Source organism: Mastigoproctus giganteus, chromosome 2 (genome assembly GCF_048544385.1).
Source record: "Mastigoproctus giganteus isolate SK-2022 chromosome 2, ASM4854438v1, whole genome shotgun sequence".
NCBI classification, from domain to species: Eukaryota; Metazoa; Arthropoda; class Arachnida; order Uropygi; family Thelyphonidae; genus Mastigoproctus; species Mastigoproctus giganteus.
In genome coordinates this window covers 116,778,912-116,799,982 of record NC_143576.1, presented here as the reverse complement: position 1 = coordinate 116,799,982, position 21,071 = coordinate 116,778,912, and the positions used below count along the sequence as shown (strand labels likewise).

The following is a 21,071-nucleotide window of genomic DNA, read 5'->3' as shown; positions in this document are numbered from 1 at the left end:
ATGGTAATTATGAGGATTCTCAGACAAAAAAAATTCTAAATTAAAAGCTTGGAAAAATTATCTTGTTAATTAAATTTTGAAAAGTTGTGCAGATATCCTTTTGAAAATGAATTAACAGGTCTCATTTCATTATACCAAGTTATCTGCTAACTGAGTGTTACACTTAAAAAGAAAACTAGAAACTTCCAATTAGATAAAAATTTCAGCAAGTTCACCATTGTGTACCCATCAGGTTTCTTTTCTAGCATACCACTGCATGTTCTCAACATTATCACTGAAGTGAAATTCGTTTAGAATAAATTTGGCAAATTCTATAATCACAAATCAACATCGGTCCACAGAAATAAAACTGCTAACATCCTTAAATAGCCACTGTATGCCTATAAATGGCAATATTAAGTAAATATTGAGGGGGGGGGCAAAAATGATATCTGAATATTTCTTCATTTTATTTAAAAGAAAAAATGAACTTTTTAAAATCAACTATTTCAAAAAAATTAATTCACCAATATTTAAAAAAAAATGCCACAATGTCTAAACATGTATCACAGTAATATACTTGATTAAGTGTCTTTTGAGATTCATTGAACTGACTTTCTATAAACTAAAAGTAACCAAAGGCTGCACAAAAAAGGACAACACAAATTTACAATTTCCTTAAAGAAAATAAAATGATCCTTCACTAATGCTTACAAATCAGCCAATACCATACTTTTATATGCAAAATTGATATTAACAACACAAATACGAATTCAACATGAAAGAATTTAATTTTTTTCTCAATTTAATTGGGGAAAGTTAAATTTTGAATTTAAAATAATACTGAAAAAACAATTACAGGATGTAAAAGATAACATACCCATAGATGGGAAATTGTGCTAATCATTCTAACTGCAGAGTGCATAGACTAGTTCTTTTTCAAACTCATTTCTGGCAAGTTTACATTTATAATGGATAGGATAGGGGAAATTGTACCGATTTTAATACTAAACAATGACATAAATCTGCTACTCTTGCATAAGTGCAATTTACACGATGCACTGTCAGTGGCACCAATTACCATTTTAAAACAACCAATCTAAAAAAGAACCAACTAAAATGTGCCTTTACTTCTCTGTCCTAAAGATCCTAACAAAGTAATGAGTTGTAAGGCTAATTATAATCAACACCACATGTTATATGGTATTTAAAAAAATATCAAAATTTGCACTAATATTTTTATTCAAGGTGTCAAATATGTAAAATATCAAATACAACAAGGTTAAGTGTTTAGGTCCTTTCTGCAAAACAAAATCTGCTATTATTAATCTAATCTAAAATAATCTGCCTTAAGTAGCCCCAGTATGCATATAAATGGCAATAATAAGTAAATATTGAAGGAGAAAAAAAATTAAATCTGAAGATGTTTGTCTAACCAAAATGAGTAATATTAGTAAACAGCTCCATGAGGAGAGTTGCAAGGTATATGGGTAGGTATATGAATAATTATGCTTTTTAATAAAAAAAAAAAAAAAATGGGGAGGGAGATGATTGGCTTATACTTAGACAAAACTGAAGTGATGAAAACACAAAGCACTAGGACTAGGAACTCATTAGGTGCAAATGCAACCCAAGAGGCAGACAGATGGCAAGTGTTCTAGTTTGCAAGACTGGCTTTCAATGAAAAAGATGTTTCAACCTACTGCAAACTTTCAAAATCTGCCATAAGTAAAACGTGTTTACACTATTTCTAACCCAAAGATCCAATGCCACCCTTCATTTCTAAACACACTTCCCTACAAGATGTAGCAAAACTAGATAAAAAAAAAAAAAAGACAGTAGCTAGTTATATATAAACCCAAAATTAGCAAGCAGGGTGGCCAAACAGCAATGGATATGTTACAAGAAATGCAAATGTATGGGTACGAAAGAGAAATTATCATTAGAAAGATGAGTATATAATTGTTGAAAAATAAACCAAATAACAATATACATGTTATCTAGTCTTGGATTTTTCTAATAGGTACAACAATCCAAAAATAAGATAAATGTATAAATATTCTAGCCTGTCACTATCTAGTATGTTTCATTAATCAAACATTCTGCACACAAGTCAAAAAATGAATGGCAATATATAGCCTTGCTAGTAGTCTAAAAACAAACTTATTTAGGAAAATAGCCACTTTTAGTGACAATTCTACAAAAATTCCTTCTCCGCTACTCTTTCCCCATGTCAAAGAATAATTTAAAAGAAAAAAGGAGGGATGGGGGGCACTTAATTGACAAGTCTCTCCTGGCCAAAGAACTGTTTTCCACAGTATTAGTTGAATTCATAACTAGCACCTTCATGAATTGCATTATCATTTTCATTCCCAAAATGGGTTGCAAATTTTGGTGAACACCCAACTGCATTTAACCATCTACCCAGGAGATGGTCACTCCATCACAAATGGCAACACTCCCTAATCACTGAAATTTTCTCTAAGCCAATGCGGCAGCACAGACCACCGCATAAAAGTGTCGCTGCTATTCTCATTCTCAAACTCAGGATCATTTTCCACATATTCAATCAATTTTAAAGAAACTGAAATTCACACAGTTGGAAATGGTCATGAGTTTGACTGCACTTGATGCATTATACAACCTGGAGTATATCAATCCTTGTATCTCATCTTCTCTCCAGATATGGACAATCTGATTCTGCAAGAAGTAGTGAGTACTGGGTATGGGAAATATTTTCTCAGATTGAGCAGCTAAAAACATGGTGGTTTTAAATACTGAAAATACACAGGAGATACCTTAATAGTGGGGAACCAGATGAAGACTGCTGCATGAGGATAAATGCTAATGGATGTGAAAACACACTATTACCACTCATATAATAGTCTGTGGTACAGTTCAATTATTTCAGCCACCAGACAGTATGGAAGCCACTTTGCAACCATTAAATAAGTAACAGCACTCATATGGTTAAATAACTGAAAAGTTTACAATTGTAGCAATGCTTTTCATCTTTTTAGATGAAAAAGTTTCACGAAGACTGAAGAAATGCAAGTAGGCGTGAGAATGTGCTAAACCAAGATGTGTGTACAATCCTGTGACACATTTACATTGATAAATGTGGGAAAAAAGTTATAAAATGGGAGTAATTTGACAGTGAAAAATTATTTTAATGGGAGTAATTTGACAGTGAAAAATTATCACAGGTGAAAATTGTCATTAAAACTGAGCAGCAATAAATACGGATAAGCATAATTATATAAATGCCTCTTATAACCAAAAGTGCTAGCAAACTCATGTGACACTAAATGTTAACGATCGAATATCTTTACACTTGCATCAAAAACACTGAGAAAAACAATTAAATATAAACGGCAATATTTCAAGATAAATTAACAAATTTTCAAAAGCAAAAAATTTCCACAAGTTAAAAAATAAATAAATAAATATAAGGAAGAGTAGTATTTTAAGTGAGGTATGGGGGAGATCAATTTGGCCAAGAATCAAAATCTTTCTGAAAATTTTAGATGTCGGCATTAGTTGAGCACAATGGATAACATTTAAATGTTCATCATTATTAATATTATTTTACAGTAGATATCTCTGGTTGGAATATAATTGGATAGATGTAATAAACATTTCCAATTCTGGACCAAAGTGAAGAAAGTGTTCTAGAACTTTGTTCCTTCTCACGGAACAACTGGAACATGAAAGGTCTCAATAAAAACACTCGGAATGACAATCCTCAAAAACAAGTTTTTAATGTGCACAGTGTGTTACATTTCAGGAACATTAGGCACTTAGCAATAATTCATGATTTATTTATAAAAAAAAACCTATGCATGAACAGAGAACATCATTTCTACTGACCATTCTTCCAATCAGTGCGCAGCAAAAACAATAGCCAGTGCTTCAACTATGAGGCTGGTTCAAAAAAAGATTTGTATTCACCCTGAAATAGTTGTGGTAAAAAGGGGTTTTTTTTTTTTTTTTTTTTTTTTTTGTTTAGCAGTGCTACTATGGATAAAGGAGAATGCAGATCAGATTCAATTCCTCTTTCTGTAAGGGAAAATGCCAAAAAAAATATACACAAAGAAATGGTTTTTGTTTATGGAGAAGACTGCCCAGATTACAACATTGATTGAATGAAGAAATCCTAGGATGCACCTCTCACTCTTCTGTTACAGCAGTTGCAGTAACAGAAGAGTGTTTCAAAATTGAGGCATTAATCCTGGAAGGTGCTCCAAGTATCAGTTTCAGAGAACTAGCTAGAGCTCCAAATGTGTAGAATCTGAGAAACATATCCATCAAGAGCTGCATGAATAAAATTTTGGGGTGTGGTAAGGGGTCGGAAATATTGGGAATCCATCTGCTAGATGGATTCTCAATACTTCTGGCCCCTTACTAGGAGGAAATGACAATGTGCACATGAAATGCTGATGTGCAAGGAAATGAAAGTTTTATTCCAGTGGCTAATCAACATGGAATAAACTTGGATGCATCACTATGATCCCTAAATTAAACAAATGTGAAAAGAATGGAAGGATGGAGAATCAATGCCAGCCCAAAAAAAAGGGAAAGGTGCAACCAAATGCTGCAAGGTGATGCATTATTTTTTAGGATCAGCATGTTGTTATACTAACAGATTAACTTCAGAAAAGAAGTACTGTGTCAGCATAGTTTTATTCAAACCTCCTCATTCCTCAAAAAGCAAAGTGATGTTATAAAAGAAGTCGGGAAGGCTGCAAAAGATGTGCACCTGCTCCACAATAATGTCCCTACACATCTCTCTCCCATGCTGCGAGCCCAAGAATGTGGGGTTGAAATATTTCTGTGTCCTGCTCATTCCCCTGAACACACACACATATATTTTGATTTCTTCCTCTTTCCTACACTGAAGTCCTTTCTTCATGGAAACCCCTTGCTGAGTCATGATTTGAAGGACATTCAGAGGACTTCAGCAAAACTGGCCTGCAGAAGCATATTGAAAGGTGACAAAAATGTCACTTTGTCTCAACCTTCTATCACAACTACCTCTGGGTAAATACAAATCTTTCAAACCCCCCTTAAACTGTACAGTATATGGATCGCCTAAAAATAAAATAAATAACATCAAGACCTGTATTGGTCTGATTTCAGTGAAATTCGGCAGAGCTTGATAATTCATTGTAAGAGTCAACTATAAAATTTCATCTACCACCGAGAGTCGATTTATTACATGAATAGATGAACAAGATAGAACAGCCAGATTTCGTTTTAGAATTAACTTAAAAAATATTTCTAAAATAAGCCAAAAATAATATTTCCTGAAAATCCAATCGCTGGGAATTTATTACATGCAGACAGGTGTTCAAAGAAATAACTGCCAGATTTTTGTTGGTCTGACTTCAATGAAATTTGGAAGGGATCAAACAAATATAAATTATTTAAATAAATGCCATGAAAATCCATCCACTAGGAGTGGACTGACAGATGTGGTGAAAACAAGAGGCATCATACAGATAAGCTGCTGCACATTAATATATAATGGATTATTTTGCTGGATCATTGTATTCTTTTCAACTTTTTTGCTAATGAAATAAATTATTTGCTTTTTGAAGCATTAAATTGGGGGAATTCAAAAAATTAAACTAGTTTAATTCTTTGAATTACATCTTATCTTCAGCAACAACTAAGATTTCATTTCTCTTATCTGAAATAACCACCAAATACTGTAACTCAATGAAAGGAAGAAAAATGTCATTAAAAATTTAGGAATGCTTGAGGAAAAGGCTGTATGCACACCACACCACAGGATTTAACAGAATGTAATGAATTTCATTATAATCCAAAAAACATTTCAGTTGGGAAGGAAGTGAAATTATTTGGTATAACCAAACCACCTAATAAACTTGAACTTCACTATTTTCCAGGATTATCATTTAAAAGTTTGGAAAGGAATATACCTCCAACCAAAAATTATATCAAAACTTATTATTCGCACACAACAGATATTCTAGTAATGATGAAGACAAAGAGTTGTCTTCTCTGATATATTATAATAAGCGTTTTATAATCACACTCCAATGCCGTCACACAGGATCAGAGGAAATTACATTTTAGTAAGTATGGGTTTGATTTGGTAGTTGTTGGCGCATCGGCTTCTGTGGCCATATTGCACCTCCCAAGGTTTTTGCAGTACTTTGATCCAAGCCCGAGGCGGGAATCGAACCCGCGACCTTTGGGTTGCCGGGCAGGTACTTTACCCACTCGGCTAGCCCGGTCGGCTTTAGTAAGTATGGGAGAAATTAGCTAGCTTTCTGACCAAATACTAATGGAAGACAAACATGAAACATGCAAAATTTCCCACTTGTACTCAAAGCCCTAGATCAGACGAGGCCATTTATCTGGAGTAGAAACTTAAATAAGGAACCACTCTTCATTAAACCAAATCACTTATTTTAAAAATGTTTATCTTTGCCAATTTAACTTACATTACCAAGTAATTCTTTTGCACTGTACACAAAAATTGATATTTTTCACTACTGTTTTAAATTTAGTTAATATAACTAGTTAAATTAATACATTGTGGGGTATATTTTAAATATATGAATATGAAATTTAGCTATGTCTAAATTTTTAGTGGAATTTTGATACATTAATGTTAAAAAAAATTTTGATAGTTTCTTTAATCTCATCATATGTTGCCAAACATCTTTATCCGATCCCTAATCTTATTCAATATTTAAGAGAAATAAATGGCTATGCAGTTATGGGGATTTTTTTTTTTTTTTATTTACAAGTTACAAAAAATAAAAGAGCAGTTACTATTAATACAGCTTTCACTACTCTAAAACTCCCACTTTTAAAAAAAATTATTATATTCTTAAACCTGTAATAATTTCTTAAATTTAGGGTGAATGTAATGTAAGTGTTTTCATTAAGTTACCCTCTTTTACTGCAAAATTTATCTACAATTAATAAAATTATTTTATCTTATACAAGTAAAGGGAATTGTTTGATATCACTCTCACTACTAAATCTACAGAAGCTTAGCATCACCAATGCCCGCAGCTTCCAGGTTAACATCAATGGGATCCGGCGTGTTTGCCATTAAAGAAATCTATGAATTTAATTTTTATTTACTTTTTTAAATACCAAATCTGCAGTAGTTCAGTTACTAGTAACGACTTCAGTAATTTCTAACACAAATGTTAATCAAAGTTGTAGTATCCCACCCCATAAAACATATATTCTACTATTAACAGAAATGTAGCTTTTTAACCTTTAATTATCTAAGCAAATTATTTATCCTATTAACGAAAATAAAGTGCCTGTCTTAACTATCAGATTTTTCACTTTAAAACAACTTCTTTAATATTAGTGGGTTTAGAGTTCTTAGATGTTTGGCACTTCAGCATATTTTACACAACCATTTCTAGGTTGTAGTAAGTGGAGTGTTCCTTCAGATAAATTTTCCACCCCACCCCCAAACAAAATAAAAATCATAACGATTTAAATTGGTTATGTGAAAAAAAAGTACACAAAGATGTACTTTTTTCACATAACCAATAGCATTTTATAAAGATGAATAAGAACTATTCCACTTACAATAGAAACCTCTATGTATTTATACTATGTATTAAATGCTTATTCACTCATTACATTCTAACCCCCCCCCTTATAAGTTTCAGTTTTAGCTAAATATAACAACTATTATAACGACTTAATTTTCAAATTTTACTGCTGTTCTAAAGCATTTGCATTCCTGCATTACAAATTTAAATAATCTATGTGATAACTAGGATTAGAAAAGCATGCAACTCTTCTTTTAATGGGAGGGGAAGGGTATCCATTATTTAGAAATTCACATATATTCAAGACCAAGTTTTTGCCTTACCTAACACGCAATATTTTGGGCAAAGATTCCTTTTTATTGATAAATATAGTGAATCCACACAATTCAAAAAGCTGTTATGAAGTCTGACAGGACAGTAGCTGCATGAAGCAGTTAGAAAAAGACGAAACAATGAAATGGAACAATAAAATTTCCCCCATGGTCCTATGATGTTTATTAGTGTTCATGGAAAAATTTTCATTATGAGCAAATACATTTGTTCAAATAATAATATTCCATAGTGCAGATATTATTTCAATAATACAGCAATGGTTACTGGTGATTATGGATACATTCAAACACATCACAGAATAAGAGAAATGCAGGTGTGTATTACCCTGCTAAATTAATTTTTTTTCATAGAATTGAGAAAAAAAAAAAAAAAAAACATAGTATTCAAGATGTAAACTAGCATGTATCACTTGCTAGTTAAAAATACGCAAGATTATATAAGAATAGCAGTTCAAAAATTACTGCAACAAACGCAGCACATTATAAAGAATACAAAGGCAGATTCATGGCTCAGAGGCAACAAAATCATATACAGTGCATCAATAGCACAGCAAGAAATACTAAACCATCAGGTAAAAAAGAACTGTGCTTTTACAAGCAATTCTATACCTTTCCCTTATTTCAACCATCTTCAGGTGTTGTTGGGAGGCTTTCATTCTGGCCTCCAGAGCTTGTGTTTTCTCTCGCTGTAGCACCAGCAAAGTTTCCATTTTCGATCTGTGGGCCCTGCTGTTCATGTGATTACGAAATCTCTGTAAAGAGAAATTTCCAGTTGCAGAATAACTACTGTCCTGTCATTCAGGATCAACTTTAGTCACTGAGACCAAACAGAATAGGGAATTTCCCTAAGTAGCTAAAATATAACCAGAATAAGCCTTACTTAAAAAAATAAAAAACTACAATGTCCTAATATAATAAAAATTAAAGTTACATTTAATTAAATATCCTACGTTAATTTTATTTATATTTAAAGTGCTATACTTTGAATTAATTTTACTTCAATTTGTTCTAAATTATTTTAAAGAATTTTGTCAAGTTACTTTAATTTAATCAGATGATTGCTACAATTAAAAAGAATTGTAACCAGCACACACAAATACTCACGTCAGAAGTAGAGCATGTTATTCTACACACGTGGCACACAAGTGGCTTTTTCCCCTAAAATGTCACAAAAAAAAAATAAGAAAATTAATTGTGATCCCTTGATTTTTGTATTTTAAAATAAAAGTACATGAAAAACAAAAGTAATATGACAGCCAGGATACATGAACTTTGCTATATTACAGTGGAGAGGAATGATATAGGTAGCTAAATGTCATCTCTCCTCTCTTATACCACTCCCTCTCCCTCTCCCCCCCCCCTCTCTCTCTCAACATGATCAACTAGAAATAAAGGTTTTAAAAAATATATACACATTCACTGCAGATTTGCTGTCCAAGCCAGATTTGCAAGTGGATTTGCTGTCCAAGCCAGATTTGCAGTAATATGAATGTACAAGGCATTTGAAACTTATATAATTCAGGAAGGAATATATAATTCTCATTAAACATTCTCAATACTGATATGGAAGCAAGGGTAGGGAAGAACATCTTGGAAATGTGTTGCTCATACAGGTGTAAAGCAAATGTTTGCAATATGGCAAAGTGTAGTGAAGGAGTACTGGTTAAACAGAGTAATTTAAAAACACAGGCACTTAAATTTCATATGCTACTTGGTGGAGATGACACGTTTAAAGCTTCTGAAGGGTGGCTTTAGAGATGGAAGAGATATCCTATGTTAGTCTTGTAGGCAAATCTGCATTTGGTGACATTGTAGCAGCAGAACTGTTTCCTGTATAATGTGATTAAAGATGGTGAATTCACAGATGAGCAGTTGTACAACTGTGATGAAACAGTTTTGTACTATAAACTTCTACCTCACATCACTGGATATTAAAAAGGCACCCAACAAAGCAGGCATGAAAACTAAAAAAGAAGAGAATTATTGCATTACTGTTTGCAAAAAACTGTAAATCAATCTAAAGCCATTCATCAAGAAATTTTTATCTTGTGATTTATAAAAACAGGTTTAATGATTGGATGACAAGAAATGTTTTTGCTTCATGGTTTGAAGGTGAGTTTGTACGATCAGTGAGACACCACTTGCTTTTCAAAAAACTTGAAAAAAAAGGCTCTGTTGCTGTTGGATCACTACCCAACTCATCCTTTCGCTGATGTCCTAAAATCGAAAGATACATTGTTATTTGGTTTTTAGGAGCATTAGCAACTAAAGCCATATTGCTCCGGGATATGTAACTTTGCTAATTCAGTCCTTTGATCAGGATATTATTCGAACCTTCAAAGCCTACTGCTGTGGTTTTTCAGAAATTCAAGTCATAGAATTTCTGAAACCATTAGCACTGAAAGACATTGCATACAATACGGGATTAGCATGGGAGAAAGCAAGCTCAACAACAACAATTGAAAACTGCTGGAAAAATATGCTTTAGAAAAGACAAGATCACTGCCAATAACCCTGAATTAGCAGCCTTTTCAGAACAAGAAGCAAGGGCTACTTATAACGTACTTGGTGGCAGTGTTGATACGAATGACCAGGCTGCCTTAGATTGAGATGAATATGGAAGCTCCAATTGCATTATTACCTGAAGAAAGAAATTGCAGCCTCTGTGAGCAGGGGGGAAGGCAATCAATAAACAGAAGGCCAATTGGAGGAGTGACTCAGAAGATAAGGTGGATGACTCTTGTAAATTGCCTTCCCCCCTCTTTGAGCAGGGGGGAAGGCAATCAATAAACAGAAGGCCAATTGGAGGAGTGACTCAGAAGATAAGGTGGATGACTCTTGTAAAGTAAAAGCACTAGAAATTAACAAGTTGCTTGAAAAAAGAATGAGGTGATGGCATGGTTAAGAGTGATAGCGAACATCTTCATTTATCACATCTGACACTTATGAATTATGTACTGAAAACCACTGGTATCGGTTCCAGCAAACTAAATTACAGAACTATTTCAAAATATGGACTGTGCAATGCTGTTTTCAACTATTTCAAGCCCATAAAAGCACCGTGTATTAGAATAATATAAAGAGAATGATATAACATTTAATACCTTATATCTTTTAGTTTGTACACTCAAAACAGTAAATAAAGCATTTAGGTTTAAAAACTGGAGGGGAGGGGAATTTTCAGCTGTAACGTGCTTTCGCTAATAATGTGGTTATTAAAGTTATCACCTAACACCTGCATTATATGCGGGTGCACTGTATTACTTACAAAGACAACTGACACTTCAAAAAAAAAAAAAAAAAAAAAAACCAATACCTATTCATTTTCATCGCATGACTTTTCTTATCAAAAGTCTGATCTATGAAGAAAGCTATAATTCACACAGAGAACAGCATAATTAATTTAAACCAATATACACATTTGAAAACCTAACTACATTTTACAAATACACATTTTGGGCCTTGGCATACTTGAAACTATACAATCTGAACGGGAAAAAAAACAAGAACCAGATAAAACTATTCGTTTCAAGGGTTAAAAACAAGTATAACTGGACATGAGTGAAATGAAATTGTTACTGAAAGGAAGCTAAAAAATAAATTATTCACACCAAAAATTATGGACAAATACTTTAACCGTCCAAAAGTCAACAGTTTACTCATGCCCCAGTTATATTTAAGTCTGAAGAAGAATTCACTATATCTTCAAAAAGGCCTATGGGGCTGTGTAATACCATATTGAAATAATTACACTCAAACACCAGCCAAGCAGTTAAAATTTTACTAGAAAATAAATGATACGAATATCGTTTAAACTAGACTATTACAATAAAATAGGTTAAAACAATTAAAAACAATGCTAAAATCGATAAAATATACTAAAATACCGAAGCTTTCCGAGACCACTGTCTTCTTCCTCAACAGTGTACTATTGCTGACGACACATCCTTAAGTAACAGGCTTATGGCACTCAAACACGTGATTTACCAGGCACATAGTCTGCATTTCCCACTTGCACACCAGAAACGGCAGTGGCTCGGGAGTGTGCCATACGAAATCAATCACGTCTGTGGACAACAGCCTCAAACAGGGGATGTAAACGCACACCACTATCTGTGTTGATAGTATGACTAGATGCACCGATTCGTAAGCTCTCGAGCCACTTGGATTCCCAGAACCCATATGCACGGTCAGTTATGACCGCATCCTCAGGGGATGATCCAATGTTGCTTCTTCCAGAAATGCTCTGCCACAGCAGACCCACCATAGTTCAGTCTTTATAGCGGTCGTGTCAAACACCAGCGAAGCAGTTAAAATTTTAACCGCTTGGCTGGTGTTTGAGCGTAATTATTTCAATGAAGAAGAATTGTTGCTTTACTGAGCCTCATATACTTCACTCAGGTCTCTAAGGTTTGTAGTTCCCAAGCTGAGTGTCCCATATATTCAGTCTCTCCTGATATAGATGCCCCCCCCCCAATCTGGCCCATCTTTGAAACCTTTCAGAAAGCTCAATATCTTTAAGTTGTGGTCCTACAACTGCCTTATACAGTGAGATGAGCTCCCTATCTTTACCAGCAAATGTCTTATTAAATCTTCAATACTGTGAGTCTTCCTTACCATCCGTCCACACCATTCTGAGAACTTCATTTCTGCCCATATAACTCCCAATCCTTTTCTTCATCTGTTTTACATTTAGAGAAATAATGCAAGGAACATGGATTCAAACGATTCACAGGATGAATCTGTTAAAAGGAGATCATGCCTAACTAATCTAATTAGTTACCAAGCCTGTCCACAAATTGGAAGCCAAAAAATAATTGCCTTATACTTGGAAACCATCAGTTTTTTTTAAAAAAAATATGATCTCACAACAATGAATGTTGCAAAAATTGAACAGCACAACATTTGAAGGAAATTTATCACTATGGGTAAAGAAATGGTCAAAAATATCCCAAGTGCAGAAACTCTAATGTTTATTGTCAAAACCAACCAATAAATGTTTCAATAATCTTTAATTGTAACTGATTGCCTGGGATAAAAACAGTGCTATATCTGCTAGTGAAATGCTAAATTATATTTCACTTTCAAGCCTAAGTTGGCAAGGTGACTACTGAAATTAATCAGGGCATGCTATTTCAAAAATATCTAATTTAAGGCTTACTCTTTCTAACACAAGGGACAAATTTATATTGGAAAAGTTATAGGTTACAGAAATTTGCTTTCAACCAGAGAGTAAATGCCAGCTGGAATAAATTTCCACCTGGTGTTGTGGAAGTGAAACTTGGAAAGGATTGGAAAAATTATTAGACAGGATGGACATTTAAGTGGGCAATGAAAGCAGGTGCTGCATAAGCTTGCTTCCTTTTAGCATTAGCAAAGGCACATGATGCAAGAAAGCAAGCTTATATAGCAACAGCAAAAAAAAAAAAAAAACCCACCTTATTTCACCCATCCACTCGGTACAAATGTTTGTCTGCCTTGAATCTATTTAAGCTATCAACTTCTACAACGACAGATGGAAGTTTGTTCAAGGAATCAACAACTCACTGGTAAAGGCAAACTTCGACACATTTATCCTACAACCGTCTTTCCTCAATTTAAATTTATGCCCTTTCAGGCGATTATTCTGAGCAAGAGGAAGAATCCAATCCGCATTGAACAGGCTAAAACCATTCAAGGCTTTATACACCTCGCAGGTGCCTAATCTCCAAACACTGTAATTTGCAAAACCTAAGCCTTTCTTCGTAAGAGCAACCTTTTGTTCCATTCACTAATCTTGTTGCCCTCTCTTTACTCGTTACAACAGCTCTACATCCTTCTTAAAACGAGGCCTCCAGACCTGTATACAATACTCGGGTTTTGTGGCCTGACAATTGCCTTATACAAGGGGATAATCACAACCTTATCCCTGCTAGAAAAATTCCTGTGTATCGTTGAAAAGACACCATAAGTTACTCTTGCAGACCATCTGCAATGCTCAGAAAACTTCATATCTGCCTGCACGATTACCCCCAGGTCCTTTTCATTCTCTACCACTGTCAGTGTGGTACCACAAAGTTGAAACATTACTGTGGGATTACTGCTTCCCATATGTAGTACTTTATATTTGTCAATGTTATACTTTATTTGCCACCTCTCAGCCCATATGCTCAACTTTTCTAGATCCTGTTGCAGCAGTGTACTGTCATTAACAACCCTTACAACCTTCGTATTGTCTGCAAACTTGCCTGATATACCATCATCAATATCATTTATAAATACAGAAAACAACAATGGACCGAACACTGAACCCTGAGGGATTCCACTAATAACATTAGTCCACGATGAGCAGTGTCCATTGATTACCACTCTGTCTTCTCCCACTCAACCATCCCTTTATCCATAGCAGCAATTTGCCTCCAATGCCACAGTGTTCCAATTTGTGCAGCAGTATCAAAGGCCTTTCTAAGATCCAAATATATGATATCAAAGTTATTCTTTGCATCCAGTTCCTTGTGACTACAGTGTCCAATCAAAGAGCATGGGTTTGTTAAGGGGAAGTCTTGTCAGACAAGACTTCCCCTTAACAAACCCATGATAAAGTTTAATTTATAAATTAGGCACAGTAAGAGATTAACAATAACTATTAGTAAAATAGAACAATTATAACAATATACTACAATAAAAGTTGTGAATGTGGTCTCTTTTTAACCCACCAAAGTGTTTCTGCAGAGGTTGTAATCCTTTAGTGATTATACAGATGTTGTTAATGCTGCATTCCATTCGAGGATCGTAATTCCATAATTTTGCCCTTTAATGTCTTTATGCAATTTGAAACACTTCGGCAATGTCCACATTGCTCGTTCTGCTTCAGTTTCTTCTTCATCTTCCTCTGTAGATGACTCAACAAGTTCTTCCAATTTCTCATTTGTTAACACCTCTCTATGGCCTTCAATATGTTCTTTCACTTCATTAAGCATGTTGGCAAATTCTTCTCCATCAACTTGTCTTGCTGCGTGAACGATTTTCCTAACTTCTCCATCAATCCAGGAAGCCTTTAAAATCATTCACGGCTTCACTCCATCAATTTTTCCAGAAGGCATTTACGGTTTCTAGTTTTAATTCAATCAATTGCAGCTTTGATGAATGTAATTGCATCAGCAATAGTGAATGATTTACAGCACTGCATTATGTCCAGATTAGGGTCTATATCAATTGCTGATCGAATGCGATCAAATAGCAGCAGGTGTATGTGGCCTTGACAAACCGAATGATACCCTGGTCAAGTGGCTGAAGCAATGACATTGTATTTGGAGGTAAAAATACAACTTCAACATTTTCATAGCAAACAGATTCAGGATGGCCAGATGCATTGTCTATTTTAATAGGACTTTAAATTCCAACCTTTCCTCTTCCAAGCATTTTTTTCACAAGGATGAAGCACTGGTGGAACCATTACATAAACAAGATGGCTGTCACCAACGCTTTCTCATTATGTTGCCAGAACATGGGCAGATTTTTGTTTTTGAGAGCGTGTGGCTTATATTATATGCCCTGCAGTGTTGCCACCTGGTAAAGTTAATCTGTCCTTCCATGTTTTAAACCCTGGTGCCTCCTTTGCACTTTTATGAATGTAGGTTCTATTGGACATCTTCTTCCAGAAGATGCCTGGTTTCATTACAATTGAAGGACTTGCTCTGCACGGTATCCTTTCTGCTTAATCAACTCTGCCGGAAATACAGCAGCAGCTTCTTCATCGGCAGATGCAGCCTCTCCAATAATTTTTATATTTTTCAGTCCAAACCTATTTTTGAATCTGTGTGGCCATCCCTTACTTGCAGTAAATGGCTTGGTGTCACTCTTCAGGTGATCCCTTGTTGAAGTCTTCGTATAGGCTCAACTGTGTAGCCAACCCTTACTTGCAGTAAATGGCTTGGTGTCACTCTTCAGGTGATCCCTTGTTGAAGTCTTCGTATAGGCTCAACATGTTGCCGTCAATTGGAACAAGTTTTCTGTTCATGTCTAACACCTACAAATTTAATGCCTTTTCCATCTTAACTAAGCACTCATCACGCACTGTGGCTGTAACTTTTGCAGTTTGAAGTGAGACAGCAAAACTGGCACAAATTTCTTTTTTCTTATTCACAACTACACAGAGAAGATTCATTCTTACTGTAGATCTTAGCAACCTCGGCATACGATTTTTTTTTCTTTCCTTATTAAGTTGGGAACTTTTACCTTTTCACTTAAGGGAAGCACTTTACGACTTATCTTTGGTATATCTGAATTGCCAGCATCACTACTCTTGTGCTTTGGAGCCATTATTAAATAAAATAATGGGTTATTTGAACACAGGTAATGCAATACTGTGACAGTTGGTCTGATAACCCAGACGGCTACTAAATGACTAATGGGCAGGTAGTGTATACACTGGATTTAAAACTTATGAATTGTTTATTTCTAGAATTTGCCATTTAATATTTTTTGACTGTGGGTAACTGAAACTGTGGACCAGGAGGGAAAGAACTACTGTAAATATTGTTCTAACAAACAGGATAAATATGAACAAAAAGTTTTCAGAAATCAAGCTGCCAGTAGGGTGAAAAAAAGAGGGGGGGGGACATGTTTAAAATATAGATTACGAATCACCTAAAGTAAAATCCATCTTTAACTTATCTGTTGAAGAGGCAACAAAGGAAAAACAATACTTAAGGGAAAAAAAGTGAGATTGCAATCAACAGAAGAATAAATTGGCATAAGAAAAACAATACAGGAATAAGTATGAAGACGTCCAGCCACACCTCACGTTCCACCTATGCTTTTTTTTTGCGGAGAATGGGAGCAGCAACAGGTATTCATTCACATCTCATTCCAAAATCAATTGTGCATTTTAAACCAATAAATGGAGATGCATGTTTTTTTTTTAATGTGATCTTATAAATTTACTGCTTGAATTTAAAAATTGAATTATTAACATGTTTGAAAATTTACATATTTTCAAATTGGAAATATCAAATTTTTAGTTGCTTAAATTAATTAAACCTTTCAATAAAACATTTACAAGCATAAGAATGTATGTACTTACTTTTTTATCATCATTGCTTGTATCATTCTCTTCTTTCCCATCTACATCCTTATCTTTGGTTTCCAATTCCTTTTCCTCATTTGCATCTAATTTTTCCTCACTTTTTTTGCCTTTATCTCCTTCTTCCTCTTCTTCTGATTCCCAACTATCATAGTCTTCGATATTCTAAAAAGAAAACATCTCATTCCAAAACCAATTGTGCATTTTAAACCAATAAATGGAGATGAATGTTTTTTTTTTTTAATGTGATCTTATAAATTTACTGCTTGAATTTAAAAATTGAATTATTAACATGTTTGAAAATGTACATATTTACATACTACTATACATGAACAAGCAAAAACAGAAAATTTTGATGAAAAATGGAAATAAATAGGAGACATGAAAGCAAGCTGTCTGAAAAAACAACTCTGAAAACTGGCCAGCTTTGAAAACAACTTTGAACACTGGCCATCCTACAAGTTCTAGTTGGGTCAGACATCAAATCTAAAGATAAAAGATTAAAAATTTGGAAACATTTACTTAAAAATGTCCTAAACAACTAAAAAAATAATAATAATAATAAAGAAATAATGCTTGTGATATTTGCGAAAATACAGCATGTAGCAAAGGAAAAACAAATCTGATATATCCTGAACAATCTGCATCTTCAAATTCTTACCTCTTTCCAAGTTAAAAATAAATAGTAAAAATAATGACCGGGAATGTTCAAAGAACAAACAGTATAACAAGAACTAAAAAGTATAAACAAACAGTATAACTAAGAACTAAACTAAACCATAAGCTGAAGAAAATATTAGATTTTCTTCAGCTTATCCTCTCACAAAAGAAAAGGTTATTCCATGGCCTAAAAATGTTATTGAAAATATGAGTTCAGAATACCAATAAATGGGGGTATATGTATAATTTTCAATCGCTAAAATCTCTTGAAATGAAAAACAAAAAGGCATATACCAATTCCAGTAGTCTGCATTATTAGCAAATATGACTATCCATTACTCAAATCAGCAGTTATTTGGAGAACTTGAGCTTATATGTAAATGCAAAGCTTACTAAACTGTTGTTGCCCATTACTATAAAAGATGGCAATTTTTCCAAATTAATACCATGGCACAGAAGTATACTACTGTTCACATAAGCATTTTTTTAAGACGTGCTATAACATAGTTATGGCTTAAGAATTCTTGGTGTGCCATAAATGGTGCAAAGTGAAAGATCTGAAGTTAGACACTAATATACCATGTTTCAGTCCCAATGGCATATTACAGCTATAATATAAGCACAATAAATAATAAGAGAAATATCACATTTTATTGAGAAAAATGAACATACCACACTGGTAAGTGTTTCATATACTAACAGGGTGGAAAAAGAGTTCTGAAACAAGAACTACAAACTAACATTAGTATCCAGAGTACAACTGATGGATCACTACCTAGGGTAGAGAGACATAGCCAGTATGAGATTTTTCATTATTCTTATAAATTACCAACCATTACACCAAAATCAAATTAAATTATGAATTAAAATTCCATATCAAAGCATTTAAAAACCTCTGAAAGTAGGAATTTATTTCCCATAGATAATATTAAAACAGGGATGAAATCATGAAATTAGTTAGCTAATTAGTTTATGTTTAAACAATGACTGATTTATCCAAAGAAATGAAAAAGTAGCCTGTAAAATCAAGCAAATTATAATAGAGAAATTATTTATGAGTTACAAATGTTAAAGAATGCTTACTCTTCCCCATCATATCATCGACTAAATGTACACTTGTTGATCACTCATTATTGGCTCGGCACTCATTAGCTTGTTGCCCAATGAGTCATCTTCTTCAGAAAAACTTAGAGGCATTTATTTGCAAGATAATCTTAATCTTCTCTTTATAAATTCCAATAGCATGCATAAGCATTTTTAACAGAATGCACAAATTGCAACTAACACGATTTGCGAAGTAAAGAGTTTACGAAGCTTTAAAAAGGGGGGGGGGGAGAATGGAGAGAACATTCTGAAAATGTGTTTTATACGATTGAAGATTTAAGTAAAGGGGAAACGCATTTCACCATAGCGTAAAAACCACACAATTCCAGCTATCCGTATTTTTGCAAATGCAATAACATAGTTTACTACCCATTTATAATTGCTTGCCACAAACCAGAAAGTGCATATTGTTTTATGGCCATGACCTCCAAGAAATGTGCTTTAGAAAAATATCACAAAGCCATTCAAAATTTGTTCTTATAACAGAACATTATGTAACGATGAGTCTAGTGCATTTTAATGATTTGAATTGGTAACTAATACAAAATACACTACAAAAATGACCCTTTAGAGTTATATAGCACCAATTTTCAACTTCTGAAGTCATGGAACAAATTACCAAAAAATGTGTTATTGCGTTCACATTATGATATTTTCACAATACGATGGAACGGATATCGTAGTGGGCTACGCACAAATTACTAAAAGAAGACCTAACCATCTAATACAAAAGTCATTAATAAATTGATGTGCATTACTATTATTTGTTGCATACCAATAAATATTTAGTATATTTATATGCTGCCTTCTTCCCACATTTATATGGGGTCAGCATTTCCATCCTTAATTCTTTTCCTCCATCCCTCCCTATCCTGGGCTTCCTCTCTCCTCCATCCTCTGCCACCTTGTCCTTCCATCTCAGCTTAGTCTCCCCCTCTTTCTCTTCCCTATCACCCCCAACTTTTCACACCTCTTTCTTACATACTCCTCACTTCTTTGTTCCACATGTCCAAGCCACTTCAACCTAGATTCCTGCATTTTTTTTTTTTACTCAGAGGCCCCACCTTAGCCATACCTCTGATGTAGTCGTTTCTTATCCTGTCCTTCCTCGTCACACCACACATTCATCTTAGCATCCTCATCTCTGCCACTTCCATCTTTTTCTCCTGGGCCCTTGTAATCACCCATGTCTCAGCACCATACATCAATGAGGGTCTAACAAGTTTTATACACTCATCCCTTCATTTTACAATTTACTTTATCACACTACCCGACTCATCTTTCTCCAGTTCAACCATCCACATTGCACTCTATGCTGTATTTCTGCACTCAGTCCTCCATCCCTCTCAACGTTCAATCCCAGACACTTAAATTTCAAAACTGATGGTTATTTATTTATATTTATCCATATTTATATGCTGCCTAATGAAGAAAAATTTTAAAAAAAATTTAAGTGCATTAATTTTTAGAATAACAACATAGAATATAGAGCTGGAAAAATATAAAAAATGAAATGGAAGAAAAAAATTGAGAAATAAAAAATATGCAACTGTCAGAAAATTTCTATAACCAAGTAAAAAAATATTTACGTTATCTGATGCATCATCTGTTGGTTCAGCAGGATTATACGGTTCATCTCCCTTTTCATGATCTTTGTCAACCGATCGCGACCTTCGGTCATCGCTTGTTCCTCTGCCTGGACGGCTTGAAGGTCTGCTGCTTCTGCTGTCCCTTCGACGACGACGCATTCTGTTTCTTCTATCATCAAGGTTTGGACGCTTACTACGTGGACCACCCACTGGACTTCTCTGTGGAGGACGCTTGCGCATCTGTCCCCGACTAGACATCTAAAGAAATTTATGCCAATAAGTAATAAACTAAATTTCAAGAAGAAAGAATATCAGCCAAACAAGAATCCTGCATTATCTCAAGAACATTCTTATTATTCAAAAATATTAATTCAAACTAACTGAAATCATTTGCACTGATAAAATCAATGGTTTAATGATTTTAGTTTATTAGCCTTTATAAACAATTTATTCTAATTTATTCATATTTTAGTGTAATAAAATTACAAACCAATAAAATTTTGAACGGTTATACAAATGGGATTTGGTTTTTTATAACTATGAAAATTTTATAAAATTAAATCTTTCGCAGCACACCAGTAATCTTTCTGTGGCACATTGATTGGGAAGTGTCTATTATACAGCATTAGCAAAAATAAAAAATGCAAACCCTTATCATTTCACCTGTCCTCCCTATAACAGTATCTAGTTCTTACTTAAATTCTGGCTATCCACTTATAGAACAGATGGGAGTTTGTTCTAGCAATCAATCACCTGCTGGTTAAATGCAAACTTCCACATATCTATC

The 21,071-nt window shown here is 34.1% G+C and overlaps 1 protein-coding gene across 1 annotated transcript in view; it reads right to left on the bottom strand.

Moving 5' to 3' along the window:
- The window catches only part of LOC150089518 (uncharacterized), an 80,474-nt gene extending 59,932 nt beyond the window's left edge, over positions 1-20,542 (bottom strand). Inside the window, exons 1-4 of the mRNA XM_090390012.1 lie at positions 20,285-20,542; positions 16,932-17,096; positions 8,972-9,025; positions 8,477-8,619 (exon numbers count right to left, since the gene is read on the bottom strand). Coding sequence (XP_090246138.1) covers positions 8,477-8,619; positions 8,972-9,025; positions 16,932-17,096; positions 20,285-20,542 — 620 coding nt within the window. The remainder of the gene's footprint in view (positions 1-8,476; positions 8,620-8,971; positions 9,026-16,931; positions 17,097-20,284) is intronic.
- Positions 20,543-21,071: the final 529 nt, after the last annotated feature.